The sequence below is a fragment of the Melampsora larici-populina genome (genome assembly GCF_000204055.1).
Source record: "Melampsora larici-populina 98AG31 unplaced genomic scaffold MELLAscaffold_1, whole genome shotgun sequence".
Lineage (NCBI taxonomy): Eukaryota > Fungi > Basidiomycota > Pucciniomycetes > Pucciniales > Melampsoraceae > Melampsora > Melampsora laricis-populina.
Genome location: NW_006768765.1, coordinates 1,751,081 through 1,769,686, shown reverse-complemented (window position 1 = coordinate 1,769,686; position 18,606 = coordinate 1,751,081). Strand labels below are relative to the sequence as shown.

General features: G+C 39.6%; 1 protein-coding gene across 1 annotated transcript; it reads right to left on the bottom strand.

Annotated features, from left to right (window-relative positions):
• Positions 1-1,776: 1,776 nt before the first annotated feature.
• On the bottom strand, positions 1,777-3,433 carry MELLADRAFT_32535 (uncharacterized protein; the record flags this gene model as incomplete). Its single annotated transcript, XM_007403570.1, has 6 exons — positions 1,777-1,845; positions 1,913-2,740; positions 2,811-2,900; positions 3,005-3,069; positions 3,152-3,294; positions 3,384-3,433. Coding segments are annotated over 6 exons (1,245 nt in total), but the record flags the coding sequence as incomplete, so codon positions are not given.
• Between the last annotated feature and the right edge of the window lie 15,173 nt (positions 3,434-18,606).

The following is an 18,606-nucleotide window of genomic DNA, read 5'->3' as shown; positions in this document are numbered from 1 at the left end:
TTATTTCTTGCTAGGATTTCCTCAGCAGTGCTGTGACGGTAATCTCAAAATAATCTTACCGGTTCAGATTATTTGAAAAGAAATTCAAATGTGTATTGTTAGTACACCAATATCTCTCTCAGCATATCATTGAGAGCTTTTTTAAGCTATGGTGGGCTATTTAATCACCCTCAAGCTTACAAGGGATCTTGAGCACTGTATCAGATCCCAGGAGAGATGCAGTATCAGTCTTTTTCTGAGACTGCGCTGAGACGAGCCCTGGGACATACAGGCATAGTATAATTTCTTCTCGAGTGGCGCCTGTTTTCGAGAGGTGTGTTTTGTTTTGATTCGCTGAACTTCTAGGCCTGTACACAGGTATTCAATCAAAACGATTTGAAGGAAAGTTGGGAAATAGAAGACAAATATGTAGCTTACGTTAATTTGATCAAAACGTCAAATCAAGAGGTTGGGTCAGCAAGAGTCAGAATCACACAGTCACATATAAGCTCTGTGAAAACTAGAGCTACAAAGATACGAATTGAATGAAGTAAGAGAAACAATAAACAGATGATTAAAAAATTAATCGCTCCAAACGAGCCAATTGTAATGAAAAGGACACCCTAATAGAAAATACTTACAACGTTTCAGCTTTATAAGAAGCCGTTAATGTGATCAGAGGATTCAAAGATATAACATATGTTGGATGAGTAAGAAGTGACAAAGCTCAGTCCAGACTTACCAATAGATGAGCTTACGAGCTTTGGTCGAGCTTGGAAATGGTTTCATAAATCGATTGAAAAGTTTGTGCAAGTTAAATGTAAACAAGTAGGATATCAAATTTGATTTGAACAAAACTAGTTTCAAATGTAGAACCATTAGCCCCCCATGTAAAATGAATCATTGATGGATTTAATTTGATCATTCTTTGAATTCTTGTTTTTCAGTTCTGTGATTCATTGATTGATTTTGTTCCAAGAAAAGCCTCAAGTCGAGATAAGTGTTTGTGTTTTGATGCCTTGATGCGTTGACGACTTCTTTTGATGTTATGTTGATGAATTCCAATAGCTCGGACCATCTTGGTTCCCTTGGTATGGTACACTGTGCAATTGAACTATGGAGTGCCACCTTTTGTGACCACACTGTATACAGACAGCCACTATTTTTTGTAGCTCAGAGAGAGTCTCAGAAGAGTCTCAGAGCGACAGAGTCTCAGAAAAAGACTGATACTGTTACGCTCCCCAGATCCACATCCTTCAATCACCTATATATCTTTAAAGCTCGTTACACTGTCAAAATGTTTTTTTTTCAATCGCACCTATATCGCTGTTGCTTTTGGTCTTGTGACATTGGCTTCCATCCTGGACAACCTCATGAATCATTTCTAGTAACAAATCTCGTAACCAAACCATCCATATCTTTTCTGCAAAACAAAACATAACAATAACATTCTCCTTGATCAAGTTAAGAGTGAAATGTGAAAGTCAAGACTTTCTTTTTTTTTTCTAATTTTTTTCCTCATTCTAATGTATATAAAAATCTATACAAACATAGTATTACTTAATCATCCATTTCAGCAATCGTTGCTCTACCTCGACCTCTTCCCCTACCTCTACCACCACCTCCTCCTCTTCCTTGTCCTCCTTCTCCGCCATTCTCTCCTCCTTCAGTTCCTTGTTGTGCTAATGTGATGGCGTGTAATTTGTAAGCTTGCTCGTGAGACATAGCCGTGAGCCGTTTTGTGCTGTAGGTCGTATAAAAATATTAGTTGAGCTTCAAACGTTTTCATGGAAGTGATCAAAACACGTACCGCTCAATGACTGTTTGGTGAACTGATGACTTGGGATGATTCATCTGGACGGTGTTCTAAAGAAATCAAGTCAATGTTAATGAGAATCTACTTATATTCCCGATTCATCTTTCAAAAACATACCTCTTTGAAATCAATCTTAGCATCCAACCTAGCATCTCTAACTAATCGTACAATCCATTTCTCACCTTCTTCAGCATCCATACCTAATCTATAAACCAAATCACTAATATCGATTCTATGATGTATTCTACAATAAGCTTCAGAAATCATCGTACGACAATTTTCTCGCCATGGGATCAATTCTTCTGAAAGAAAGAAATCATCACTAAAAACCTTTTCACTCAATTTCAATGCAGATCTTGCACCTTCAAAATCCACTTCAGAATAAAGTAATCTAATAAATTCGGTGATCGGATCTGAATATTGATACTGTTCTTGAGTAACTGCTCTGATAACTTCTTTAACAGTTTCACGTGAACCACGAGATGAAGTAGGACCTTTGAGTGCTCCTGCACCAGCTCTACCTGAAACGATTAAAGCTACTACTAGATACCTAAGTAAATAAGGACAACTAGTTTGAATGGTATTCAGATAACCTTGACCTAACCAAGTATCTACTAATGCATCTCTACCTTTTTCTAAATTGAAATAAACAAACAAACTCCAATGTAACCACCAAGTACGTTGTTGTAAAGATTGAAGTGGATTCCCATAACCGGTTCTTTGATCTAATTGTTCTTTCAATCGATTTAATTCTTCTAGAGCTGCTTCAAAGGCTCCTTCTAAAATATCAGATGCTAATTTACCCCATAAGGATGATAAAACTAAATCATTATCTGTTGATAAAACTCGGAAATGGTATAGATAATCAGATGCTCCTGCATAATTTCCAATCGTATATTGATATTGTCCATATTGATATAATACAGCGATTTGTGAAAGAGTGACCTAAAGAAACCAATCAAATCGCGTAAAGATTAGGTGGGAAGTAGGGGATTAGGTTTGATTCGAGACTCACATTGTGCTCCTTTTCTAGGTATGATAAGTTCTGGGCTTTATCTTGTCTGAGTGCTGCTACAACATCTGGAGCTGAGATGACATCCATGACCTAAATTGATCGAAAAAAATGCGGATCAGAATCATATGTTCAGTGAAAAGAACGATCAGCTTGAAGATACATCGAAGATCAGTTTAATCTGAAATGAGTATGACCTTTTCAACAGAAGCTTTCAGTTCATCTAATTTAAGCATCACTTCATCTTCCTTTTGAATAAATTCTAATCAAGAAAAAAAATCATTGGATCAGTTTTAAAAAAAAAGCCACAATTCACCTAGAAAAGAAACAGGAATTTGGTTTACCTTTTGGTACAGGTGCATCTTCATCTAATCCATTGATTTCTCTATGAAGTCCACTAAGATAAGTAATCATATTTGTTTCTTTTAAAGCATCATATTTTGCTTTTAAAACTTGATCATGTGGATAAATTTCATTTGAATCCAAACTGCATCAAAATTGTGAAAAAATAAAGAATCAAATCAAGCCAACCCAAAAAATCGATTCTAGTATGTTGATTGGAAGAGCAGAACTGACAATTCGAGTAAAGGTAAGACCAAGTGTCGATCGAGTTGAGGAATCAAACGCTGTTATAAAATGAAAATCGATTAGATATTTTTCTTAAAAAAAGCTTTTCGGTTCTTTGAGATCGGGTTTTTTGGAATGAGAACAAACTAGTGTTAGATCGTATGAAGGTTCAGTTGCCATCTTGAGATGATTATTTTCAAAAGTTGAACAAAGTTTAGTTGATTGAATTTTTGATGAAGTCGGTTCAGTTCCAATTTGATGTTGTGGTGAATGAAATTGATAAAATCTGAAAGACGATGGTGGTTTTGACTTTCAGCTGTATGAATTCAATCCATTAGGGTTAGGGCTAGATTTTTCATGCGGCTTCAAGTCACGACACGTTGCCTGTTTCTGCAAAAGAAGACCAAAACACCTCTTCAATCTTGCCTGCTCATTTGCTGACTGTTGAGTTGATCATAGCTCCACAAATGTACAATCATTGTTAGTTTTATCTCTGTCAAAGGCTTTCCTCTCTTGAACTCTTGGACTCTATCATCAATATCAGTTGTCTTTTTCTATTGAAATCATATTTACTCCATCCTTGTGCCACTTCCCATCTAGCCTGCATATGTACTAGTTGATCTACCACAACACTTTTTCCACTTTGTCAATGCGCACAGTTACATCACTTTGTCAAAAAATCAATGTCAAGTTATTTCATTTGCAAAGCCATTGACTTTCAAAAATTTCAAAACCACATTTTCCTAACAACCATGTATGTGTATTGGGGTCCAATTTTCATTATGTGTTTCTATTATTTACTTATGATTTGTAGTAATTATTCATTACGACCATGATCATCAATCTATTCAATCTTGGAGATTCCCCTTTCAAATCCAGCTAAGATGCAACTGTCTCAACAACTTTAAGACTACTAGGGAATAGGTGGGCCCGCTGAAGAAACACTTCCTGCCACATTGCAACTCAAGAGACATAATGGAAATAGGCCCTTCATTGATAAATTATATCAATTTAAACCAATTTCCAATACAATTATGATCTGGAAAACAGTACTCTTAACTATCTTCACCTATTTCACTCACGGCCACTTGTGGTCATCCTACTTGCAGTATCTGAAAAGCTATAGGTCTGGTTTTGATATGCATGCATATGGTTCCTTGCTCATCTGTTGAATGTTGCTTTCCCTCTGAATCTGGAGGCAAAACATTACCAGAATCTAACTAAGTTGATAGTATCAGTTACTCATGTTCAATGATTCTTTCCAAAAACTTTCCAATAAAAATTTCTGCTATTGCTTTTAGGATTGGTGCCACATCATCCAAGTTGAGTTATTTATACCACAGCATTAAGCTTAAATATCTTTGTATGTTTGAGCTTTCCATAAGGAAGGGAACAAAGAGAAAGAAGTCAAAAACTGTCAAGAAAGCAAAGTCAAGGCTTCAATCAACACCGGGTAAGCAACGCACCAACGCGCTGCATCCGTCTTTTGCGTTGCGTTGCATCCGAAAGTACATATGTTGCGGTGGTGCTCTTGGCAGCGTTGCGGTTGCAAAAACGACCAAAACCCGCCATGTTGAAGCGTTGCACCGACCAGCAACGCAACATGTGAAATCAGCAACGCTCCGGAGCAACATCGGCTCGGAACGCAACGCAAGCGTAACAGCAACGCTGATCCGCAACCCAAGCGTAGAATTGAATTATTGACAAAATAAACAAAATATAAACAATTGGAATGTGTGATAGAGGAACAGCATAGCATAAGTAAAGGAAAATAAGGCATAAGATAGATAGATTTGTAGCATAGTTGTTTGAAAAGTGAGGAAAGTATTTTTTAATATAAGAAAAGTAACTCGAGAGAAATCAAATTAATTGGAAGGAAAATAAAAAACAATTTGTTATAATACTATTCCCAAGTCCTTCAGAATCTGGGTGAGCTCCTCATAATCCTCCCCCAAAAGAACACCTTCCCTCAACCATAACCTGCTGGACACCAGCCGTTCGATTGTCCGAGCAATTAGAGCACCTCGGCTACTTGAACAGACATCTGACGCGCAGGAAAAGATGCGCTCAGGAGCGCACGAGGACCCTGTTGAGGCCAGATAGTCTTTGGCCATAAGGGCTAGGATGCGATAACTTTTTGCATGCTTCTAAGTATCGGTTGGGATGCAATGAAAGTCAGTATGTATCTACAACAAGGATATTACAAAAACAATGCAATTGAGCTCACGTTCCACCATTTGAGACTTGCGGCTGGATCTTGAATATCATACATGTCAGCTCTCATCTTATCCAGTCGGTTTAAATAGTTCTTGATTTGGATATCTTCGGGTTCCTCAATGTCAGCTTCATTATCAGAGTCTTCGCAAAAGATGAGTGGCCTCGGTGAAGATGTTGCAGGAGTTTGACTGCCCTCGGTACGAGGGATGGGGTTGGATTTGTCGTTTGCAGGATGATCGAGTTCGTACTTCCGATGAACACGTCGTAGAATGGCTTCAGCATTCATCGTTACTGCAGATGTATCTCCAAACCACTTGGAGAAGAACCACAGTCGGAAGAAGGGATGGAGCAACGTCGCGAGAATGAGGGTTTCGCATTGAAGGGCCTCGTTCAAATACTCAACAGTCTTCTCCTTCATTTTTGCAAGCATCGGGTAAATGGCATCGGTGGTGCTTAAAGGCTCAATCTTCTTGTCGAGAGAGTCACGAAGTTCCACGTATTGTGGAATCACCATGCATCCTGTCGGTCCGTCCCCTTCCATAAGCAAAGTTGTCTTGAGGAATGGCTGACCAGTTGATCGACAATTAATCAAACGTCAGCAATAGCACAGCATCATTAATGTTAACAAAGAAAGAAGAAATTCATAGAAGAAAAATTACCTCAAGCTCGTTGTTGATTTTGCGTACTTGAGCCCACTCAGATGTGGTCATCTCGAGTTCATGGAAATATCCGTGAGGTTTTTTATTTTTTCGTGCAGGTCGATTTTTGGAGTGTACCAAATTCAAATCGTTTCGACAGAGTTCATCAATTACCTGCAGATGAAAACGAAATGTCAACTTGGGCACAAATCAAGAGAGTAAGAAGAACAAAGGTGCTTACCGCTCTGGCCAACCAAGCTTTATGCCGACTTTGATACTTTATATTCCAACGTATCCCATACCCCGCAATCAACGAACCTTTGAAACCTTTCTGCTCGGCCACGCGCTTAAACTCATTTCGCCAGGCTGCAGAACAAGTAATTCGCCTGGTGATGAAGTCGACCTGTTTAAAATAATCAGATCTTGAGAACAAGACAAAAAGAAAATGAGGAAGAAGAGTAGGAAGAAAAAGAAATACACACCTTTCGCAATATGTAGTCAACATTATTTGCTTCTCGACGGTGTGTTGGTAAAACTTCTTTACTGACCGTTGTGAGCTCAGGATAATTATCTTCTTCTTCTGCATCTGCAGAATTCCATTCACCCTCGTCGTCCAGTTCTGCAACTATCTCAGCAGCAGCCGGTGGATCGTCGAGCTCTTGAGGATCGTGCTCAGGACCATCAGTTTCAGCGTCAGTAGAATTTGATGGTTTGATATTGAGAGGTTATAAAGGAAGTTAGTCAGTCATAATCCCAATCAATACAAAATCAATTTCAAAGCTTACCTAATTGGTTCTTCTTCCTCATCCTCCTCGGAAATTGTGCCAATCGATGGGAAGACTCCACGGTCTTTTTGCTTCACCTTGATAGGAGGAGGTGCTTTCACTCCCAGCGCCTCCAAACCCGCGTTGACAATCAATGCCAACTTGTGGCAGAAGCAAAATATGTGCATTGATTGCGGATTCCACTGGTACCAAGGGTTATCTTCTTCAAGAAATTGTCGGTGCATTTCTTTAGCCATGGTCTTATTGTTAGACCCCGAATCTGTAGTCTGGCAGAGCAAGTAAGACACATAAAACAAAGTGTCAGCATATGGTGATGATGATAAGATATAAAGATGAGTAAGAAGGAAAAGAAACGCTTATCTTTTGGTAAAGGCCACGTTTGATCAGGAGGTTGGCGATTGGTTCTGCCAGCCACGGTCCGTGGTGATGCCATTCAACAACCTTCATGGTGAGGTGACGAACCCGGTAGTTCCAATCGTCGTCGACAAAGGTGACCGACGCGCCAATGAACGCATGGCGGTTACCTTTGGTTGTCCAACCATCATGAACCAAATTTATCTTCGATTTCAGCGCCTATTAATGAGTGAAATTACAATTAGTGATGTATAATGTGGATTAAATGACTGAGTTAGTTAAAGAAACCTCACCTTCAGCTCAGAGAAAACCGATTCTTTGAGAGAAACATTGATATTCTTGGCCTCGTCAGCCGCCCACCTACGACCATTTAGATGTGCTTCCTTTCGAAGGTAGCACACCATACCACGAAGGATCGGATCTTCTACCCGGCTCCAAGGCTGAGCGTGGCGAATGAGCCACATGCAGGCCATTTGATTGAGAATTGTGTTTGAGAACTGTACTTTCTTTGTGGCGACAACGAAAGAATCAAGAGGTCCAGATTTTTTTTCTGCTTGTCGATTTTCTGCTACTGATAGAGGAATTTCGAGATCGGGTTCTTCTTCTTTGGCTCGAAGTCGTCCAGTGCACCCAACATCTGACCGGCCATCTGCAGTTGATCCGTCTCTATGAACTTTCAGGTTGCCGGTCATGTTGGTGTAACTAACTCTGACTGGGTTATCCTCATCTCGGTGACAGAATTGACAGGGATAACTTAAGGGGGGCTTGTTTATGTCCTGTTTGCAAAAGAGGGTTGGAAGAGAAGATGGAATCATTTTAACGATAAATGTGAATGAAGAGAAGGAAGTGGAAGAAGATAGGAACCGAATGATAAGACTTTAATATTCATTTTGATTACAATAATTAAAAAATAACACTTACATCACCAGGATCACGGAAAGGTGGACCATAGTAATCCCGAAGCTTGCCCAGATCGGTTGCCTTATTCTTGGGTTTCTTCTTAGCTTGAATTACAGCATCTTCGGCGTCGGAATTGGCTCGCAGAGTTTTTTTGGTGACATAAGTTGAAAGATTCTAGAATATTGGAAACGTGTCAGTGTTCAGCTTGCAGGGAAATCAAAGGATGAAAAAAGGCTGACCTTATCAGCCTTTGAGGGGCCTGCCGTTTGTTTCCTTACTTTCCTCGCGGGCTCCTTACCTTTCTTCTTGACTACTTCAGCGGATTCTTCAGTTGCGTCTTCATCGAGTTCCTCTTCTTGACGCTTTCTTTTCTTGGTCACAAGTTCAATCACAGACTCGTTGTCGGAGTCATCGATCAAATGGTGAGGATTCTTGCTTTTAGAGGAGATTTGTACGGAATGATTGCTGTCTATCGAGACACGTCGTCGGGAATCGGGTGACGGTCTCACCATCCCTGGATTGCTGGTTTGCGTGCGAGAACGTTTAGAACCTCCGGGGGTAGACATGATTTATTTCAGTATGTTGAGATGACAGAAGATAAGGATAAGATAATAAATGAAAGTTGTGAATCGGTGGGCAGAGGGACTTACAACGACTCAAGTTGGAGTATGGATCCTCTTTTTTTGTGGCCTTGACCCCCTTGCCTGCCTCAATTGATCGTTTTTGGCGGAAATCTCGCCTCGCCCGAGTCCAAATTGGGAGGTATGCTGTCCACATCAAAGCTAGGTCGTGTAGCAAGGGGTGGATTGGGTGGTAGATGCAGGAATTTCTTGCTGCTTTGGGCATCCTTGCCTAATTCCGGCTGGATCGGGAAATTTGGTACCGCAACAACCGCAACTGTTGCGGTCCTGGGGCCTAATTCAGCTGTTACGTTGCGGTACATTAAAACATGGTTCTCCCGGGGCTCTGCTGCGTTACGGACCCGGGAGCAACAAGTTACCGCAACGATTGCTGCGCTGCTGGATGTAAAAACCGCAGCGCAACGCCCCTCAACAGCAACGGGCAGCGTTGCTTACCCGGTGTTGCTTCAATCACTAAAAGGTTATAGTTGGTTTGCAAGTGTTTCTGAGAGGAGGTTAGCCAGCTGGCCCTCATAAATTGGGATTCCAAGTGGCTTTTTATATGCCAACAACTCAGGTGTGATATTCATATCTGTATATCCCCGTAAAAGTTCTAAAAAGACCCTTTGTACAATGATTGTTGATGTATTTTGCCTTCCTGAAATTACAACCAACTTACAACAGATTCCACTTCCATAAGCACTCCAATCCTTCACCAATGGTATTTATAGATGATGGACAGAGGGACAGGAACAATCTGCTGTGTCTGGCAAAAAATCATTGAATCACCAAATGTGGCCACTGAAGCCTTTGAAATGAGCAATGAGAGATACTTGTGGTATTGGAGAAGCAAGACTAAGGGCATGTTCACTCAAGGAATTTCTGACCAGAAATCACATTCTGTAAATTTTTTGATGCAAAAATGAAACATGCACCACCAAATAGACACTTTAAATTTTGCAGAATGTGATTTCTGGTCAGAAATTGCTTAAGTGAACGCGCCCTAAGGGCATGTTCACTTGAGGAATTTCTGACCAGAAATCACATTCTGTAATTTTTTTGATGCAAAAATGGAACATAGACCACCACATAGACACTTTAAATTTTGCAGAATGTGATTTCTGACCAGAAATTGCTTAGGTGAAGTTGCCCTAAGTGACAGAAAAGATTTGGTCAACAGAACAGAGTGGAGACAAAGAGGTTGACCACAGAAAAGTGGGCTTTTTGAAGGAAACTGTATGGAATAAAAAATCTCCAAGAAGTAAATCTACATGATTATAATGGTGTACATCATGACAAATATTGAGGCTTTATGCGGACAAAGCTGATAGCAGTACATTTGGAAGGCAAAATATGCTATTGAAACATGTAAGAATGGTTTTTTGCAAAAATCCATTTTTGCTTACAACTGAGTGATATGCAAAAGTCTAATTAAGGTTCCCAAAAGCAAGTCATGTGAGAGAGAATAGGTGAAATAATCAAATAGCAATTAAATTTTACAGTGCTTTGGTGATCAATCTTTTTGAAGTGCATACATCCAACCTGGGCTGGAGGGAAAAGATTGAGGCATTTTTGCCTCATGGTAACCTATCAAAAAGTAGGACTTTTGCAGAGAAAAGGAAATGCAGCTTATGAAGAGTGTCATCAGTCAAATGTAAATAGATCAAACAGAAAATCAAGACATTCACTTGCAGCAATCACTTCTTTTGAATAAGGTTAACTTTTTTTACCTTTCAGGCAAAGAATAATAAGGTTAAAGAAACAAATGAGACCTTGATGTGTGCTGGAATAAAAATCCAAATGATTGAGCATAACACAAAAGGTGGTGCACTGAAGCAAGCTTTTGGGGGAATGCAGGTGTAGAATGCAGGGAAACAAAAGATATAAATCAAGAGGCACAGATGGGGAATTGGATTGGCATCATTTGATGCTACCCATCAACACTGCAAGTGCTACACAACACAATGAATTTTGACCTGTTTCCATTGTGTTGTGTATTCAGTGCAATATCACACCCTGCAACCACTCCACAATGAGATTGTTTTTTTCTATCTCAAGGTTGTGGAGCGGTAGGGCAAATATTGCGGAAAATGTGCAATATTGCCCTATTTACGCAATATTTGCCCTAAATAACGGTGAAAAACCAACCACAATTGTGGTGTGGGTTTCTGAGCAACAGGTTTTTTGAGCCCGGGTTGTGGTGCTCTGGCACCGCAATGTATAGCGCTGATATTGCGGCGCCAAAAATCACTATGCAACCGCACCGCAAGCACAATATGGTGTGGTGCGCTTGTGGTATTGTACCCATGTCTACACCACGGGGTGGCTGGCACATGAAGATCAGGTGAAATGTGACTCAGCCAATAAATCCCGGGCTGTCCACACGATGCCACATCTACTGGCTACACATGAAAGCCAGTGTGACCATCACCCAACATGACCCTGTGACCACAAGGTGATGGCTCACCTGTTCATCACGCGAGTCTTCTTCATCTCACCTGATGAACAGGTGAGATGACTCACCATGTCAGGGTGTGAGCCAAGCTTTGCAACAACCAGGTGAGACAGCTCACACTCATATAGTGTAAACAACCTGTATTCAGCTGGTGAGCATTGAACTCATTCCAGTGCTATAAGCTCTTCCAGCCTCATTATGGCTCCATAGCCAGCCCATTGAAATCAGGTAAAGATTTTGTTGGCAATGTATAATGATAACAAATCTATTATTTGCATTGACACAAACTAAATACAATGGCACAGATATGCAAGAAATAATGTCAAAAGAAGACAGGAGAATAAAATCTTGGGTGATCTGTTTTTAGTACTTCACAATTCGATTTTATTGATCATTGCTGTGGAACATAATCATCAAGCAATCAATCAATTGAATCAATTGATGAGAGTGAAGAGGAAAATCGAGATGATGGAAAACTTACCACCTAGGAGATCGATCAGTGTACCAGGCTATCAGAAAAGAACAAAAATGATAACCTGACTTTGATATGGACAATGCGAACAGAAGCAATGATCAAAACGACATCAGCCGTGAGGATGATGCAAATGAGATAGAGAAGAAAGACACACCAAGACAGATTTCTATATGTATCAATCAATCAAATAACTTCAATATGAACAATGCGAACATAATCACTCATAGAATGAACTCAAACTTTAAGCTGGTTTGAATGAGATCACAAAGAAAAAGACTTACGGAATAGATCGATTGATCAAAAGATTTTGATGTGAAGAGTGCGAAGAGAAGCACAGTCAGTAAATGTGAATTGTGACAGATAACATGAGTGAAAAGAGCAAAGAGAACATGATATCAGTGCAGTAAAGAGATACAGGGAGAATGAAAATGGATGATTACTTAGCTCTGAAGGTGAGTCGTGATTAATGGGATGGTGTAGGGTGTCCTTGACCGCTGAAGTGCGGACTGGGAAGAGTCGACAAAGTTCAACAACTAGATGCCTGTGACAGGTGCCTGTGACGTCACACTTGACATCATACCAAAGCCAAAATTGAAAATGACACCAAGCTGTCACATTTACGCAGCCTTCTTTTCAGAACACAGGCTTCAAAAGGTTTGGGTTCAAGTCTTGCCATGCAATGCAACAAATTTTGTAATGCATGACTTGTTACTCCTCTCGCTTCCTCTTTGTCATGTTTAGCTTTCTCACATATTGAGCTGTCTCATCTGGTGGGTTTTTTTCTTCCTCCTTGCCATTCCACCTCCTAAACTTGACACTAACAGACTTGTCTCTTGATTGCTGTAGCCATGACATTCAGTTGTTCTCCACGGCCTTGAAGGTATCGTTGTTGATTTGAATCATTCAAGTATCTTCCATTCTCCACATCATCTTTTACCTTTTGTCGTTGTTTGTTGATCGAGTGTGTTTTTATATTGATTGCCCGTCAGTAAGTCTTTTAATCTTTCTTTTTTATTTCATCTTACACTTAATATCTCTCGGCATGATGCAATCAACTTACGTCTTTGTCCTTGTTTGTGTTTTTTGCTTTCTTTTTCAATAGTGTAAGCCATGGTATTGATATAGCATTTTTTGGCAACGCCACTTTGAATGTAGAGCACAATTAGGATGCTTAAGTACACTCAATGTAATTGACATCTATCATCGTTATAATAGAGATGCAAAATATCGAGAATCATCTCAAATATGAACTGTTTTCATGGAGCTGAAGAGACAAAGACAGAGCCAATATTGTGTCATGTGAGATATGTCCAAAAAAATAAAAAAGTATCCAGAAACCTGTTTTCTCTGAAGTCTTCTACTTATGTTGTTGAGGAGTCATATTTTTTTCAGTTCATCTCTTAGGTTAAGTACAAAAGAATAGCCACATGCTCAGCACCCGATCTGAGATTGTATGACCCGAATACAAGCTTGTTCCGGCGCTGAGCACCTGGGTTTCAGGTCATCCTCACACAAATTGACTCACCCGCCAATCAGCTAGTAAGCCATGTTGTTGTAATGTGTATATATCTGGATGCGTGAAGGCCAGGTGACAGCCTGGGTGAGGGCCACATGGCCTCCATCACGTTCCTGTCACCTGAAAACCTCTTGCAATTTCACAGCCACACCACACAATGCCACTATGCCTCGTTTCAGGTGGGCTCAGTTCAAAGCCGCCCCGTGGTGTACACTTAGGTTAGTTGTAAGTGGGAAGTGGAGAGGTCCTGGTCTATCACCCCCCAAATTGCTGAAGCACTGCTGTTGGAACAGAGTATAGAGATTTTTGGGGGTGAATCCAGATTTAACACTGCCAGCAAGAAAGTGGTTCCTGAATGGGTACATGGGTCCTAGGGGCCACATTCCCCTTCTGTTACTGTTAAACAGCTCCATGAATATTTCCCAAGTATCTATTGTGATATGTATATGCAATCAATTTTTTACAACACTCATCTCAATCTGAACAGAGTTACAGCATGTATCACATGTGATTTGTTCATCCAGGTGAGCATATGACTGAGCAGCCATCTATGTAGCTGATAGCTAAAATTTTCTCAGACATTTGCACATATGTAGCATATGCTTTACAACTCAGGTGGGCAGTGAAATATGATTTGATGACCCATTCTACTCTCAATTGTGTTCCCAGGCTAGGGCTTGTTCTCCACAAGGAACCTATCAATTAATGCTGACAGTGTAAAGATACAAATCATCTTGCTTGGATGTCTTATCAGTTTCACTCAACAGAATTAAAGAGGGACAAGGCTCAATGGATTTGAATGTCTTTGACCATAGAAACTCATCTTTTTAACTGACCAACCTTACATCATGCAGGTATCCACATTATCTTAATCATCTTCATGTTATTAATATCATATAATCATTTCATACAGATTACCATGATATAATCTTGCCAACTGTACACCTCTGCTGGTGAGCCTGTGAGGATCAGTAGAGCCCCAGATGTAAAACTTGAGGGATCAACCAAATGAGTTTTGTCTCATGTGATGTCAATTTATCAGATACAAAATCTGACATCAAAGTTTTCAACATCAGTTTGTTTTCTGCCAGAGACTGGGTTTTTGGGAAAGGTCTCGGTCAATATATACTTTCTTATCACCCTAGATTTGCTACATCTGTTTCTTCAGTTGTGTCACAGAGATCTGGTAGTGAATAGTGATCAGAGGGGGATGAGAGTTGATATGTCATGATTTTTTGGGACTCTGTAGGAATTATCAAGAATCAGGGAAAATCTTCTGATGCATACAATATCTTTTTATTATTAATCTTACTCATTATAAAGTTGAAGCTGGAGTCTTGAGCTGTGTTCAAGTGAGCTGTCACAGTAAACATTATAGACTATTAACACTCACACTATGTATGTGCAACAAGCTGACTAAATTGTTAGATATCATGTACATACAGGTCTGCTCAGTTCCCTAGTGATCTGAATAAGTAAATCACATGTGATACATCATGTAACTTTTTTTAGTTTGACAAAATTGTCTCAGAAATTGACTACATATACCTCCATAGCTACTTGGGCAATACGTGGAAAGCTATTCAACAGTAACAGAAAGGGTGTTACATGAAGTTTAGTTAGGAATTACACCAAATTTCAGCCCTGAGTATTAAACCAGAGTACCAATGGGCAACAAATTATAAAAAAAACCTTAAAAATAGCAATTACAACTTAAGGCTCAGTTTCAAGAGTCAAGTTACATATGATTTAGCATATGTAACATGTGCAGAAATTACATCAAAGAGTGTGAACATACAGTAGATTTCAAAAGTCTTGAAATCCACTTGTTCTCAAAATCCTCAGATGGTTCGTGCGCCCAACAGTTAAGTTGTGACAGGTGTCAAACTTACCTGGCCAATTGAAGAAAATACCCATGAAAAGATACCATTCTATCACGACAAAGTACTCCAATCTGCTTTGATCTCAAAGTTTTTGTGGCTTGTTCAGTTGAGTGACACGCTGGTGTGTTGTGAGGTTGGCCTCTCCCACTGCTGATTGCCTGGATTCAATCCTGCCTTTTGCTATCATTGGAATTTTTTTATAGCAGGTGTTTCTTGTTTTTTTGTTGCCCGTTGTCATGAAACAAAACGAAGAAAAAAGCAACTTTTGTCATTGCATTAGATTTTTTGTTCACATTTTTTGTTGACTATCTTGACAAAAATGAGACTTGGTCAAAAAGTAAAAGGGCGAGTCAAACACGGAACTCGTCTAATTGACATCCAGGACAACCAGACTGTCTGCCACTGCGCCAACAACCAATGAAAGGTCTGGTGAGATTAACAACTTTGATCTCAGATTTTTGATGTCAACCTGTGTATTTTCTTCGATCAGCCAGGTAAGTTTGACGCCTGTCACAACTTAACTGCCGGGCGCACAGACCATCTGAGGATTTTGAGAACAAGTGGATTTCAAGACTTTTGAAATCTACTGTACACAACTTTGATGCAAACCAAAGCTATGTATATTTCACAGCCGTAACACATGTAACAAATGAAATATACAGTTACTCATAACCCAATAGTAATGGTGTTACTGTAATTAACCTAACCATAGAACCACAATTTGTGCGCACTTGTAGTCCAAAGATTTCCAAGGTTAAGACTATATAAACCCTGAAAATCCAACCAAATTGAGAAAGATCACATTATCACATTATTATTCAACAACTACACAACTTTGCTTTTATTCATCTTCCTAGAACCTTTAAACTTTGTTTATCAATTACCAAACTTTAAAGGCCTGATTTGTCAGCCCTCAAGCTTTTGCCGAGCAAAAGCCAAAAAGTCTTTAAAGGAAAGCTTATAACTAAAAAACCAATAAGTAATCAAAAATAATTATTACACTTTGACAGTGTAGCTCAACAACTAAAAAAAGCACATTTATCTCTAAAAATAAATACACCTTACGTCTTAGTATCAAAAGAGACACTTCACACCTTCCTGTCTAGTCTCAAGGACGGAAAAAAATTCATTAAACAAAAGAACAAAAAGATTCAACAAAAGAATCAAAGGCACCGGGGAATCTCCATTCCAATACCAAGCAAGAAGTTCTGAAAAGAATCCATTCCTAAAGTGTCAGTTTTTAAACAAGTACACTTCTAGATGCGGAAATGAATGAACTTCTTACTCTCCAGTCTAGATAACCAAACATACTACGAACAGGACCACGAGTATGCCTCCCTAGATTCACTATCCCTAGTGAGAACCACTAATCGGCCTATGAACTACCTTAGGAACCATCAGCAACCACGAGTTAGCCTATCAAGGTCAGAGAGTATAAATACCACTGTTTGTACCAAACAAAAGAGATTCCTCACCTTATCACCCATCATCGTTTAAGAACATTACTATCAGTAATCTCTTGAAGAAATCTAAGAAGCGTCAAAATTCCCTTTTATTAACTTAACCTCGCCAAACTTTACCTGAGCAAGTTATAAAGTTACACACCTGTAAGTGAATATTCTGAATTCTTATAACTCTCTTAAACTCTTGCTGGGAAGTCCAGAATAAAAACTCCTACTACTCCTATTCCCTAGGATAGTCAATATCTTGGTCCAGTACTCCTGGTTCTGCAATGTAAAGTTGACAGGATCCCTGTTGTCTTGTAACACAGGCTACTCTTAAGAATATTTTCTTCAGAGAATTACCCAGCTTAGAATCCGACCAATTCACTTCTGTTAACTTACAGTAAGCCGTGGTCCCTTCTTCTCAATGAAATAAGCAGATGCGGATGATGATCTACGCAGATAGAGCAGAAGTAACCTGGACAGACAGGTGTGAGTATTGAGCTCTAAGGTGAAAGACTCAAATGAAAGAAGAAGTATGGGCGGATGAAATCAACACCTGACCTGGACAGACAGGTGTGAGTATTGAGCTCTAAGGTGAAAGACTCAAATGAAAGAAGAAGTATGGACAGATGAAATCAACGCCTTACCTGTGGATGAGCAGGAGAGAGAAGGACGGAAAGATCTTGAGCTTTCTATTCCTAACGGTCTTGTTCAAACTAAGAAAAAAGTGAACTAAACAATAATAAAGTAACACTTATTTACCTGGACAGACAGGTGTGAGTATTGAGCTCTAAGGTGAATGACTCAAATGAAAGAAGAAGTATGGGCAGATGAAATCAACGCCTTACCTGCAGATGAGCAGGAGAGAGAAGGACGGAAAGACTATTCGAGAGAAATGAGCACACATCCAGATAAACACAGTAGTGAGAATAAATCAAAATACGTACTCTTGAGCTTTCTATTCCTAACGGTGAGGAAGGAAGAGAGAGCTCGAGAGAGAGGGAGTATATGAGGAAAAACAACACACGCATGAAAAATTCAGCACAGGGGTGAAACACAAGAGCGCACATACAGTAGTCAGGAGCTATTCTCAAAGAGGAAAAACGAACACAATAACCTGACACAACACTTCCTCACATTCCAACTACCTTTCCCGATTCAGATAACCTCATTCATCCCTATTGAGTAAGTTTAAAGCCTTGAAACCATTCATCACTACCATACCCCACGACACACCTGTCCCTCACACACTGCTTGTAATTCGTACTTAGGACTTGATTGTGAAGGACTTGACATAACCAGTACATTACCACAACACTCAATCCCTATAAAGATACTCTTCGCTAAGCGGAATTACTAGTACTAACTTTGTATTGTATCAATTCTGTTGATAGAACCTCAGTTAGTCTTTATCTTACGGACCCAGTAAGATACTTCTTCAGGATTCCAAGTAAGTAACTAGACTACTTACAAGCTTACTAGATAGCCACCCTGACATGATTCTACAAAACTTGAAACTCGAACCTTGTGTCTTGTTGCTTATTCTGTGTGATCATTCAACTCCATAATCAGTCTTTCTGGTAATATCCACTTGGTGGAATTACTTGTAAGGAAGTAGTCCTTGAGTATTGCTCATATCAGATTTGGGATTCATCTGATATAAGAAACTCTAAATCTACGGGGAAATCTCTATTAGTCAGAATGTAAAGTTCCCGGTGTTATAATAGACTTTAACACCACCTTCTTTGACCTTTCTTTGAATAAGAAGAGGACCAAATTAGGACTGAGAACTGCACATCAGTTGCTCTTATTTTTAATTATTGTAAAGACAATAATTAACCCAAAATCCTTGGGCTAAAGCCTTTGTTTAAAGGTCAACTAGCTGTAGTCTTTACTTGTCTATTTCAAGTAAAACTCTTATGCCCAAATCTCTACCCATTCATA